We start from the raw sequence: 14,553 nt of genomic DNA, 5'->3' as shown, positions 1-14,553 counted from the left end.
TGTTTATGCATTAATTAATTCATTGGGCACCGTACATTTCTATTAAATTTGGGTAAAGTGATGGTCTGTCTTATTGTTCTCCATGTTTTGGTAAACAGTATGGCCTTTTTTCTTGTACAGTAAACTCAAATTTATATGTCTCATACAGTACCGTGATTGTAATATATGAAACTGAGTTTTAACCTGCACTTTTGGAATGCATTTACATTTTCTTATTCTTGCATTTTAATCCAGAAGATACTTAATTAGACTTGGCCAGATGCAGTCATTGAATGCCCACATAAGCACATCTGACCTGTAATCCTACGTGGCAGGGACACCTTTTGCCAGCAGCTTTCCGTCTTTGGCAATATTTATTGTGCAGTCCCTCTGTGCCTAAAACACCGCCTCACACTGCAAAAGCTAATTTGAGCTCCCCGAGTTGCTGGTTTCCATTGGTCCCCACTGCCACCGCACGGGCTGTTATTTCTTCTGGAGAAAGTAGGCAGATACCCTTGTGCTATGGGTGCAATGGAGCCATCGAGGCATTGGCGATGCTGTGCCAGCACAAATCAAACCAGTGGCTTCCAGCCCATCCGGGAATGTCTATACCCTTATGCCTCCATATCCCTGGCTGCAGTACAGATGTGTCATCCACTAGCCCAGGACTCCTGCGACGAGCGAGTACTACAAAATGCTTGGGACCAGTCTGACCCACGCTGCCCTGTGTCCTCACGCACACCCAGCAGCATCCAGCACCCTGCCCGCCCTGATCCAGGCTTTCAGAGGGAGCATGAACGCACTCACAGGGTGTGGCAGAGGCTGAAACCATCATATGCAGGCTCTGACTCACAGCCCATTTTTCTTTCGGACACAGTGGTTTGCCTTTCAGATTCCCCACACAGAAGGACTGTCAACCAGTAACAGGAAGAAGGGGAGACTATCTCTGTACCTACCGCGCTCCCCACACAGAAAGCAGAAGGCCACACATCAGTCCCATTCACCACAGAAATGTTAGCTATGAAGCCTGGGAAGCCTAGCCATACACTTGACCTGAAGATCATACCTAAAAAAAAAAAAAATGTATTAATGCTTTGAATCTGTTGGCATGATTTGAGTCACATGCTTCTCCCCAGCCACATATTTCACATGGCAGCCCAGATTTTGTGCACCCACAAGAAGGGTATGGCTGCAGAGGAGCACCACAGGGAGAACTCTGCTATTTAAACGCTGGTGTAATCACTCAGGGAAAGTAGCCCCAAGAGGCAGAAGCTGCTGGGACTTGAAATATTATGTCCATTAAAATCTCACTTACTTACAGATATTGTCACACACTTCCCTAAAATAAAATGAGTAGCCTTTAACAGATTGACATAAAACAGTAACTAGCTCTTTATAATTTTATCAGCATTTATTCATACACTAATGTTCATTTCTCTATAAGCCCTCCTTGCAGGGAAAAGTTATTTCCCACTTTTCACTGTCTTGATTTTTACAAGCAGCTCTTTTCCTCTCTGTCACAGGACTGAATAAAGCAGGGCTTTGGAATCAGAACAATAACCTTTTTTTAAAATGAACTTGCTGTTTGTTAGTGAGATTTTCTGAGTTTGCTTGAAATAGGCATTAAAGCGCCACCATATAGCAGAACAAAACCATCAGGTTTCCCACCAAGAGAGAACGGTTCCCCACCACCACCAAAGTGAGTCTATTTAAAAGACAAGCATGAATAAATAGTTCAAGTTTGCCAGTGAAAGGGAAAAAAATAACTTTATTGATTGCTGGCCTCATCTGAAAGGACCTTTTCCAGGTGAATGCACACATGTTTTTCTGTATCTCTTTCTTTATTTCCTGCTCTATCGTTTGTTTTAATATTGGTACTTATGTACCATGAGAAAACGCGGCTAGGTATGAAAGAAGAAAAGACCTGAAATTCCACTCTCCCCCAGGCAGCGAGAGAGACTTACACAACAGCACTACTTCTATTATCTAATGGGAGAGAAAAAATGTTATTGTAGAAACAAACTCATCCTGTATTTTCATGCCATGTGTCATGATAATGTATACCTAATTTGGCAGTAAATGCCATAGACTGACGGGAAAGATTTAGACACATTAGTTCCATTTTGACTCGTGAGTTTTGTTTTATGCTTTAATGTTTTATTCCTCCAGCCTATCAGCCGGGGGCCGGGAAGCAGGTTGCCCTTGATAAGGGAGCTTCGCTCGCGTTTCAAAAGCCTGCGTCCAGCATGGTCTGTGTACAGCTGCAATTCAAAATCATTTGCTGTCAACGTGATGTGCCCAGAGAAGTGGCTGGCACATGAACAAGATGGCAAACTTGGTCTGACAGGATTTAAAGACATACAGGAACTGTTTTTCAAATGTAGTCCTAAGGACTGGCTAAGTGTTTGATGTCAGCTTCAGTTTTAAATGTGCTGCCTCACCTCCACTTTCATGCCTTACTTGGAGAACCAGCCACTGGTTCTGGATTTTAATTTGTTTTAAAGCAAGGATTTTGGGGTAGATTTGTCAAGAGCTTTTAGTTCTAAAATAAAACTATTAAACAAGACCTTTCTCCCCCAAAAGCCCATCATTTTCTGATCTCACTTAGCCCAAATCTTCCTGTGAATACATACAGCATGTTTCCCTCAGAAATCTCCGTTGTTCACTCACCAGCTTCGTTTGGCCTTGGTACCTCAGGGCAGCAGAAGTCTGCTAGAGCAAGGGTGAGGGACATCAAACCAGCGCTTACCTAAGCCACCAAGGATGTCACAAATGGAGATAAGGAGAAGGATGGTGGAAGAGGAGGAGGCTTTGGGCATCTTCCTCAGGATCTGTCCCTTCTTCGGCAGGAGCTGCAGGATGGTCAGTAGCAGACTGATGGAGGCACTGCCAATGCAAACGCTGCAGAAGACTTCAGGCTGGAAGTTCATCACTAGCTGGGTAGCTGCATCCCGGTTTGGGCAGCAGTAGGTTTCTAACCTGGGAGAAGCCATGAAGTGTCCAGCTGGTGGAGGGGCCCCACAAGAGAAGAAAATGCTGTTGCTTCCCCAAGGAAGCGTTCACTTTTTCTTCACCCTCCCCATTAGTCCTTGGCGGTGAGAATCACGCGATTGATGGATCATGTGCTGCTGCTGCTGCTAGAAGTAAATCCCCTAGAGCTGCTTTTCTCAGCCTCTCCTAGCAAGGAGATCAGATCTGAACAAGAAAACACAGTGTAATCTGAAACATGCCCCATGCTTGCTCAGAGCCATTGGCAACAGTTCACTCAAATATTTCTGCTTGCACAGTGTGTGATACAGGAAGACTTAAACTCATCAGAGCACTGAAGATGATTTAAAATAAATAAGGATGCAGATACCAGAGGAGAAGCATTACATTTTAATTGTGTTTCTCTTTAGCCCCATCCCACACAGCACCCTTTAATTACTGCAAATTAATTGAAAAGATGAGTCCAGACACAAGCAGTCCCAGCTTTTACAGGGAGGAGCAGGGATATAAATCCACACCCTAACCCAAATCTCTAATTTTAGTGATCCAACCCACCGACCTCTGTAATTAAAATTAGAAACACGATATCCTTTCACTGTAGAAAGAGATTACATTTAGGAAGACAATATTAAACTCATTGTATTTAAACTGCAAGCACAAAAAGTCTTCTCTTTAGTCTATACTCTCTGTGTTGAATCAGCTTGACATGGAACATTCCAGGACTTCTGATTTCTCAGGAATATTTTCATTTTTAAAAAATTTGGTAAGGGTTTAATATAAAGACAGGAACTTGACCTGTAATATTTGCTCTTACTTTATAAGCTAGACAATGCCTTTTAAGTCAGGGGTCCTATTAGACACAGCAACAAATACAATCAAAAATACAAAAAATAATTCTCCCCTCTCAGCCGACTTTCAAACTCCCTGTGTCAGCCCTCACCCCTCCAGAAAACTTGTTTGTAGGAACACATTCAGGAAATGCAGGAGGGAGCATTGCCAACAGACTTAAAGTGAACTGGATGTTAAATAATACAGTCATGGAGTTTATCATTAGTCCTTATAAGAACAAGTGACCTATTTTTTTATTCCTTTTCTTTTTCCTAATGACCCAGTTTATTTTTTTAGCAGAAGTTATGAAGGCCTGATGAACGACAGTGGGATGTTTTGCGTGCAGGGGTTATAAAACACAGAGGCTTCAGCCAGTATGTTTGCTCTGCGTAGAGAAAACAGCTGCTGGTCCTCAGTGCAACGGTACCTGCTGAGTTGTTCGTTACACAGGATAGCTTACACCCTTGATCCCAGCACAAGAATGAACCCCACGAAGCTCATCAGCCTGCTGACCGCTGGTGGGGCTGTGCAACCTCCAGGTGCAGGACATCATGCGTGCACCCAGCCTACATCACCTGAAGTGCAGGATGTCAGCTCGCAGATTCAGACTCCTACACGCAGGTGTCCATACATCAGCAAGGTGTCTGGACTCCCGTTATGGCCCACTGAGATCTTAGGCAGCTAAGCTTAGAGGCTAGGCTTAGTCTAGAAAGCTGTTCAGCTCTTCCTAAGATAAATGCACATGGTGGGCTGAGTAGGCTCCAGTGACTATAATGGGAACTTAGGCATACACATCATCAAAGACTCTGAAATGCAGGCAGCTGAGTTTGAAGCCGAATGTTTTTGTTGAATGCTTTTGCTGCTTTCCAGCGTAAAGAGATTGCCCTGCTCCACAGATGAAGACAGGATGCGGCAACCCTAAGTTTTTGTTACTGCTGTGTATACAAAAAACATACCTGGGACAGCAAGACTGAGAACCAGATTGCCCTGCTCCAGAAATACAGACTCTTGTTGAGGTAAAGGAAAATACCTACGCCGTGTTGTCAATACAAGGCTCTGTTGTCAGTACAAGGCTGGAAATCCTCAGACTTTATTTCACCTCCACTACAGCAGCAGTGCGTGGAGTTGCCACCTCTCTGTCAAAGCACTACATTGCAATATACCTGGCTACTAAAGAACAAAAATTATGAATCCACAAAGACAGATTATTATTTAAAATAAAGACATCATATACCACATATACAATGCTAATACTTATAAATTAAAATAAATTATATATCCTCTATTTGAAGGTAAATTTATATTGCCTGGTTTATACTTAGAACAGCAAAACTTTTAGATTATTAGACAGAAGGAGAAACTGTTGAATAGAAGCCTTTCATTCCCACTATCACTTTCTAAAATTGGTTCCCTCACTATTTCTGTTGCCATTTTCCTTCTTTCAAAAATCTGGAATGCATGTCAAGTTGTTGTGCTGATCATTTGTTCTGGCTTACACATAGGAACATTTTGTGTGATTTGCTTTTTCTGCTTGCCATTTGTTGTCATTGATCTTGACTGTGATCTTCTAGTTTGCCCACGTGGATTTACCATTTCATTTTTTTAACTTCTCTTCCCTTTTGTTGAGGCACTTTGAATCCACTTTCATTTCTTAATTGTAGTCTTATACTCGGAAGATATATTTTTTTTAAAATTATTTTTATCCCCTATGCTCTCCATAGTTTGTCATCTGTGCACCTTATTTTTATTGCTTTACTTATCTGAGTGGAGGATTGTTTTTTGATATCTTCTTCTGGGTCACTTCCCTCCTACTCTGTTGGGATTTGATTACACAGTTACTTAAAGAGGGAGTAAGTGATTTTTACTGGAAGCAAAGCATATGACCTCTAGCATACTTAATAAAAAAGAAAATAAAGTGACTCATGAGCGAATGGATACCTGCCATGATGCAAGTAGATCTGTCTTTACATGTGGACGTCTGAGGCTGAATGGGAGGTGGATCTGCCAAACTAATGAGCCACCCAATATCTCAGCTGGTAAGATCTAGCTAGCCTCTGGCCCTTGTTGCTGGGCTCAAAGTATAAAGTCAGAACAGCCAAAGAAATTCAAGATGGTTTGACAGTCTTATACCTCAGATTAATTCGGCTTCTCATGGTTATGAAAATAAGAGGATAAAAGCTGGGGACAAAGGCAAAGGAAACAGAAAAGTCATGAAAGAAATTAAGTTATTTTGCCTTGTTAAGGAACATTATTTAGTATTCAATAAAACTTACATTGTTCTACAGGTCCTAATCCCTTCTCTCTGAAATTATTGATGCAGTTCCCCCACTGCCGCCAGTGGTACAAAACAAACCTACAAATACGGTACATCTCATTTCTGCACCAAGGCAGGATCTCAATTAAACAAATGGTATAGCTTGGAGACAACCATTAGCACACATACAAGAAACATTAAAGAAACCCCTGGCATTGCAACTACCAAGGCATAAATACAACACTGCACAACACTGAAAATTCCAGTCCTGGTTTTGCATATTGGCAACAGTGTCCTCAAGAATGAGAAAAATACTGTGCTTCTTGCGAGGAGAACAGGCATGTACTCCATAGGCACAGCTTTTAGAGATACCGCCTCACACTCTCCTTGGACCCAGGACATAATGTTTCAGTCCAGTCCATGTTCATCATTAAGATGAAACACTGGCTTGCCTGCCCCAAAGGGAAAGCAACAGGTTTACAAAAATGTGACAGCCATGCATTTCTGCTGTTAAGGAGTATGCTATTGCTTATGCTTGAGCGTGCAGTTACAGATACTTCAATCACTGTTTTAATTAAATCTGGGACTACAGCACTGGATTACAAAGGAGAAGGAAATTTATGGATACAGAGACAGAGGAGAATTTATTTTTATTTATGTGTACAGTTTAATGCATCGCTGCCTGAATTTACAGCTCCCAATGAAGATCTTAGCTACCTTATAAATGTAAAAACTGTATTTTGTCAGTGGTTCATGATATCATAGTCTTTCACGCATTACCTGACATAACATTTCCCACACTAATGAAAGCTAGGTCTGTCTTCAAGCTAAATGGATGCAATAAAACCAGTTACGACCTCCCCAACAGAACCTGCAATATGTTCTTAAAGATCTTAACATACAAGTCTTCTATATGCTTAGCACTGTTTTTCATTTTATCCACACAGACTTCCAGCAATTAGATTTACTTTGGAAGAAACTATAAGTCCTTCCCATAATTATCAGTGCTAATCTTTAAAGATAATTTTAAACTAGCATTTCACTTAATGTATAACTGAAATGAACGGGGAAATTCACACCCCACTAGTGAAACCAGTCCAAGTTTCCTGTAAATTTAGGCAGGGACATTGGAACAATAGTGATATTCAAAGTATCACATCTGTCATGATTATAACAGCTACAGACTCCGTTGAAAAGAATTGGAAGAAAAACAAAGGTATTCTTTCCCTCAGTGATTTGAGTATAATTATAGAGTTGTAAGTTATTAATTTACACTAAGGATGTTGAACATTAATTTAAAAGGATGAAAATGAATATACCTCCTTTGGGGGGAAAAAAATGTTTGAGTTCTTTTTGTTTTCTTTAAGAATGAAAACATAAATACATGAAATGAGCGTGCTTTTGAACAGCTCAACAATTGTGTATATGACTGATGCAATTCTGTTACACATATTTTATTGACTTCTTACATATCTTCTCCAGGGAAATGTTATCCTACATGACTTTTGTGAAAAAACATACACAAATTAGTTATCAAAACTGTGCCTATTATGCATTTAAATTAGTAAACAAGGTTTATATGGATGAGGTACAAAATAACTGAGTAGGAAAACACATCTATAAACTGGAGAAAACAATTTTTGCTTAGGGATTGGAAGAAAAAATGCCCAATTCTCTGTGCCAATGCTGAGAATATTACAGTCTTTGAACTTGCCTTAAGACAGATTTTGTGGCCACATTTCTGGACAAAATCCATCATTAATCATTGTCATTGTTAAATTAGTTCACAGAACAAAAAGATACCTCCCTTTCAGCATGCATGTAGTAAAGAGACCTTGTCCCACACCCACACAGACTAGGAAGTACAGGTTGCATAGGAACTGACTGATGAAAAAGACTATGAAAAAAAAATTATCCTCTCCACACACAGTAATACTGAAAATCGGAGCTTAATGTTTGTAAGTGTGTAGAGGGTATCCTGATCTACAAGATGTTGAAAATCTATCCTGTCCTCAGTGTCTTCCAAAGGTATCCCAGGCCCCACTACTTCTGCGTTCTCTTTTAGGGGTTATGTTAGTTGGTTCCCTCAGAAGAAATTAGGTGGGATACTCTTATATCCTTGCTATGATTGTTAGACTGTGGGATCTCGTTATATTACGTCTTCCACAACCCAGAAGTTATATTTTCAAAGCACATTAGCACTAGAAAATTACCTCACACCACCTCTATTCCCAGGCCAGTCTATGCAACCAAATCAAAATATACTACAGCACTAGTTTCACAGCTGTTACCATGCAAGAGCTCTCCAAGGCTCTGTTAATTAAATGGCTGAAAATGTCCGTGTACCATGGCCAGTTAGATGGCCCCACTGAACACTGAAACCAAGTACCAAAGAGAATTCTGATAAAGTGTGCAGTCCAGGTCTGATGCTCCCCTTTGAAAACCCATGAACATCACTGGGTTTCTTTCCAGTGGCTGCATGGCCAGCAGTCAGCCCTGCAGCACCTTGGAACTGGGTAAAGCTGCAACCTTCTTCTCCACAAAATGTTGTCTGGTCATTTCTGAAGTGAGTAGAAAGATCAAAAGTATGGCTTAGCTGGCTCAGGGAATCAAGAGGAAATGCAGTAATAACAACAGAAACATTGTAATGCAGGAAGCACTTAAGATCCACTCTTTTGACTTTTCCATTCTCCAGGACTTCTTTGCCATGACTCTTTGTCAGAGGTGGATTTCTCTGAGGGTGGCGAGACACTGGAACAGGCTGCCCAGAGAAGCTGTGGATGCCCCGTCCCTGGAAGGTCAGGCTGGATGGGGCTTTGAGCAACCTGGTCTAGTGGCAGGTGTCCCTGCCCCTGGCAGAGGGGTTGGAACTAGATGATCTTTCAGGTCCCTTCCAACCCAAACCATTCTATGGTTCTATGACTTCTCAGTCCAGGGTGGACAAAGTAATGAGACTAACCCCTCAGTATCTGAAGTAGCTTACTGGATGTACCCTTCAGGTGAGCAACATAGTTACACTATACATTTATATTATAGCTTGGTTACCTCAGCTACTCCCATTAGTCAAATTCCTGGGAGCATGGCCCTAAGAAACTGATTGGTCCTAAAATTGCTTCAGAAAATGCAATGTTCTGAAGGAAAACTTCTATGTACCTTTAATGCTCCATAATTCAGACTTTCAAAAGAAATCAGTCTTTGGGGCTCTAATAGGATCTATGTTATAACAGAAGATGAGCAATAATGTGCCCCTCCTCCGCACCCCCCCACCCCACCCCCCCAGCTGTTTCCTCAGGATGTTACTAACAACACTCCACTGACACGAGTACGCTTTACACAAAATTCAGGCTAATGAAGATGTACTTCCCGCAGCCTTATCCTTTCTAAGTCCAACACAAGCCAGGAAAAGTTAATCTGAAAGTTGGCACTTTTTCTCATTTGTATGGCTCGGTAGGATTCCCACAAACATCCCACCAGCTGCTCACTCTTCTGCCTTGGTGTTGTGGTTTAACGCCAGCCTGCAACTAAGCACCACACAGCCACTTGGTTGCTCCCCCCACCCCCCACCCCCCATCCCCCACCCCAAGGGATGGGGAGGAGACTTAGGGAAAAGGTAAAACTTGTGGGCTGAGATAATAATTTAATAATTAAAATAGAATAATAACAAGAAACAATAAATTAAAATAATCACAATAATAAAATCAATTGCAATGAGAAGGAGCGGGAGAAAGGAATAAAACGCAAAAGGGAAAAAACCAAGTGATGCACAATGCAATTGCTCGCCACCTGCTGATGGATGCCCAGCCAGACCCCAAGCAGTGATGGGCAGGCCCCGGTCAACTTCCCCCAGTTCATACACCAAGCATGATGTCCCACGGTATGGAATATCCCTCTGGCTAGTTCGGGTCACCTGTCCTGGCTGTGTCCCCTCCCAGTTTCCCGTGCCCCTCCAGCCCTCTGGCTGGTAGGGCCCAAGGAACTTCAAAGTCCTTGACTTCGTATAAACATCACCCAGCAACAACTGAAAACATCAGTGTCTTATCAATATTATTCTCGTACTAAATCCAAAACACAGCATTGCACCAGCTACTAAGAAGAAAATTAACTCTATCCCAGTCAAAACCAGAACTCTTGGTCTCTTGAGAGAGGAGACCACCCCTATATCTTTAGTATGAAGAGGCATAGCAGTCTACAGGAAGGTGGCATGCACAGAAAGAGCTTCTGCCCCCCTGGACTCCTGGGCATGCTCAAACCAGCCTTATTCAGCCCTCATATCATCAAATTCATGTAATATCACAGGTCTGGCTCTGCTGGACCATAGCCTCTTGTGCATAGCTGATGCTTTAAGGCAAAGTGCTGTAGCACTGCAAAAAGGAACATTTACTTTGTGCTGCATGCATGCTTACATGGACTCTCACAAGATGCTACATCCTATGAGCTCCACCTGGACACGGTTCATGTTCTGTGTAACCAAGCTGAGAGTAGAAAGGTCATTTGTAATGAAGGAATTGTGTCTATTTATAGAACATGCTGAGAGATTTATTCATACATTGCTGATAGGCAGAAAAAGGAAGGTCTGTTTGGGGTTAGCTAGCAAATGAAGACAAAGTCCAAGTGAAAAATAACAGATTACAAGACTTTTGTCTGCTCTCATGCATACTCTGGCTTGCTGCTATTTATCTAGCCTTTTAAAAACCTTTACAGCATTCTCTGCAAAAAGAGCATTTGAAACCTTCCTACCTTTGGCATTTTCCTGGATCACCCCTGCTCTAGTGATCATCTTCATCAAGTACAGATTTTAGACGTAACGTGCTGTGAAATCAGAGTTTAAATGCGTTAAAGACTGATTGTTAGCCTCTGAGGCTATGTCTCTCATGCAATTAAAACAGGTCAGTGCCTGGGTCTTGGCACATAAGGGCAAGTGGCAGAGCACAGTTTGTATAGAGAATGTTATCACGAATGTTTGTTAACAAAGAAGATGGACAATGAAAAACACTCCCTAAGGTACCATGATCAGAAATGCAGCAGCAAGAATAAATATTACAAATGATGCTTCACTGAAATGATGGAACTTCACGAAGCAAAAATGTCCCAGGTTAATGAAGCTGCAACACGCGTACATATGACCAGATACAGCTATATCTATATATATATATAGTGTGTGTATATATATCTATATATAAATATACAGCTGAACTCTCTTCCACAACTAAAAAAGGGTAGCTTCATCCATACTGCCTTGCATTAAGTCACGGGCCTACCCTATCCCCCGAACCCTGCCCGAGTGATGCCCAGTTAGCCTGCTGACAATGGAACAGTACAGACTGTTATGTACCAGCGCTTCAGCCTGTGTGCTCTCACTCTGCTTTTTGGGTTCTTTGTAAAGCGGTAGTCTGATACGTTGTAACACAATTTGACAAAGGGCCCTAATGCAGGAACTGGAAAAGGAACAAGTATACAGATACCAGAAAGACTATGGCCCAAGGCACGACTTAACGTGTGCCTGAATTTGACTACCAGCTGAAAACCCCATCCCCAGGGAAAGCTGGTTACCTGCTCACCTCCTCTTGCTAGGCTGCATGTTGCCTTCTGACTCTGCAACCATATGAGGAGATGCTATTGCCCTTTTCTTTGACTTTTAACCTTGTTACCAGCAAAATCATGAAAATCATGAAAATTATAAATCCTGAAGTGGGCTATGGATTACAGGAGTCTGCACTGCACTGGACTCACCTCTTTTTCTCTGTCTACAGGTCTAATAGGTCTCAAGATCTGAGCCAAGGATAGTATTGTCAGAAAATCATGATTCTTTTTTTTTCTCTTGGTCACTTGTAGCCACAGTATGTTCTGCGGTGCATGCTCTCACCCTCACAAAATTGCTCTAAGGTACAAAGCATATGGGAGGTTGTAAGTATACATAAGAATTGAACAAAGTTTGAATCAAAAACTTTGTGGGGATAGAAATACCAGAGTATCATATGAAATGCTATTCTTTCACAAGTTTCAGTTTTATAAAAAGCCCTAAAGAGCACAGGCTTTTTTTTTTTTTTTTTTTGTGGTGCTAAGGAACTGAAGAATTCAACATACATTTGAGTATTTATCTCAAAGGTGGAAAACTTCTAAGGGTTTCTCCAGTGCTAATTATGTGTTTATGAAGCCTTATTTACAACACAGGAGAAACGAGACACACTTGGGAAAGGCTTTTAAAGTGCCTAAATCACACAGGAGACATCCTGCTGGAGTTTTTCAACATGCTGGTTTTCATTCTGGGAAAACAGATAATTTGTTGAAATCAAAGTGTTTTGCAGAAGAGCATGATTATGCTGAATCCATCAGAAGAAACACGGCAGGTCTCCAAAGGAAACCCTCCTGGTTCCCAGGTATGCCAGGATGTCTGTCTCTTGGGCTGCTGTCCAACCTGTTCCTCCAGGTTCTCAGGACTTTCAGACTCCACAATAAACTGTTAGCAGCTTGCCAAACTTTGAATTACTTGACAGAAAAGTCCTATCCACTTCTGCTACAGGAACTTCTTATCAATATTTAAGTTGGTTTAGTCTTTGTGATGATTATTTTCAAAGACACTAGTTTCAAATAAGAAGGAGCTGGAAGCCAGTGCTAGAAAGCTAAGATCTAATTGCTATTGATGAAATGTAGTGGGATGACTTGCATGACCGGAGGGCTTCAATCAATGGCTATAAACTGTTCAGAAGGGATGGGCAAGGAAGGGCGCGTTGCCCTCTGTGTAAAAAAAAAACAAACCCCCCAAAAAACCAACCCAAGGATTAATAGCATAGAGCTTAGAAAAGCTGTAATAAACATGCTGAGGTAAAAATTAGGGGCCAAACCAACAAAGGAAACTTCATGGTTAGTATTTACTACAGGCTGCCTGATCAAGGGGAGCCTGTTGACGAAGTGGTGTTACTTCAACTGCAGGAAGCATCATGCTCCCAGGTTCTGATCCTGCCAGGGGACTTCAGTCACCCTGACATCCGCTGGAAAATTGCCACAGCAAGCTGTAAGCAGTCCAGGAGACGCTTGGAGTGTGTCGAGGATGATCTCTTAATCTAGGTGATAGACAGTCCAGCCAGAAAGAAACGTTACTAGACCTGTTGCTTACCAACACTGATGAACTAATTGGACATGTCAAGACTGGTGGAAGTCCAGGCTGCAATGACCATGTCCTGGTGGGATTCACAGTCTTGAGGGATATGGGCCAGCTGAAGAGTAGAGTCAGGGTGCTGAATTTAAGGACAGTAACTTTCAGTTGTTTGAGAAATCAGTGTATGGCATCCCCTGGGAAACTGCCTTCAGGGGCAAAGAAGCTGAACAGAGCTGGCAGCTCTTTAAGGACATTTTTCTTAGAGCAAACCAGCTCTCAGTTCCCATGCGTTAAGAAATCAGGCAAGGAAGGAAGGAAGGAGGCTGGCATGGCTCATTAAGGACCTTCTGGTCAAACTAAAGTCTAAGAAGGAAATGCACAAGCAGTGGAACCAGGGACGTGTATCCTAGGAAGAATATAAGGATGTTGTCTGCATGTGTAGGGATGGGATTAGGAAAGCTAAGTCACAGAGGCATAGTTAGAGCTGAATTTGGAGAGAATGTGAAGAATAATTAGAAGACCTTCTGCAGGCATGTTGGCCAGAAAAGGAAGATGAAAGAAAATTTACATCTTCCGATAAGTAAGACAGGATAACTGTTGACAACTGACATGGAGAAGGCTGAGGTACTAAAAACTTTTTGGCCTTGGTTTTCAATGGTAATTTCTCTTCTCACATCTCTCAAGCCCCTGAAACTCGAAGCAGGGACATGGGGAATGAAGTCCCTCCATCATAGGAGAAGGTCAGCTTCGAGAACACCTGAGGAACCTGAACATACCTAAGTCATAGATCATAGATCAAAAAATCATAAAAGTGACCTTAAAGATCATCTAGTTCCAACCCCTCTGCCATGGGCAGGGACACCTTCCACTAGACCAGGTTGCTCAAAGCCCCATCTGACCTGGCCTTAAACACTTCCAGGGATGGGGCATCCACAGCTTCTCTGGGCAACCTGTTCTAGTGCCTCACCACACTCACAGTAAAGAATTTCTTAATATCTAATAAAAATCTACACACTTTCAGTTTAAAACTGTTACACCTCATTCTATCACTACACTCCCTGATAGAGTCCCACCTCATCTTTCCTGTAGGCCCTCTGAGTACTGGAAGGCCACTATAAGTTTTCCCTGGAGCCTTCTCTTCTCTAAACAACCACAACTCTCTCAGCCTGTCCTCACAGAGGAGGTGTTCCAGCCCACAACGCTTTTTTCTCTCAACTGGAGAGACATAAGTTTGATGAATGGACTGTTAGATTGATAAGGAAGTGGCTGTATGGCCACATCCAAAGACTTGCAGTCAATGACTCAATGTCCAAGTGGAAACCAGTAATGTGTGGTGTCCCTCAAGGCTCTGTACTGGGACCAATACTATTTACTATGTTCATCAAAGGCATAGACAGTGGGATTTGAG

General features: G+C 42.0%; 1 protein-coding gene across 1 annotated transcript in view; it reads right to left on the bottom strand.

The window, feature by feature from the left end:
* Window positions 1-12,798, bottom strand: part of GPR143 (G protein-coupled receptor 143) — a 37,854-nt gene extending 25,056 nt beyond the window's left edge. The window contains exons 1-2 of the mRNA XM_080376938.1: window positions 2,729-12,798; window positions 936-1,045 (exon numbers count right to left, since the gene is read on the bottom strand). Of these exons, the coding sequence (XP_080233064.1) occupies window positions 936-1,045; window positions 2,729-2,972 (354 nt within the window). The 5' untranslated portion in view covers window positions 2,973-12,798. The remainder of the gene's footprint in view (window positions 1-935; window positions 1,046-2,728) is intronic.
* Between the last annotated feature and the right edge of the window lie 1,755 nt (window positions 12,799-14,553).

This window comes from Falco punctatus (genome assembly GCF_963210335.1).
Source record: "Falco punctatus genome assembly, chromosome: 2".
In the NCBI taxonomy this organism is placed as follows: Eukaryota; Metazoa; Chordata; class Aves; order Falconiformes; family Falconidae; genus Falco; species Falco punctatus.
The sequence above is the reverse complement of the archived record's forward strand: the minus strand, read 5'-3'. Positions and strand labels throughout refer to the sequence as shown.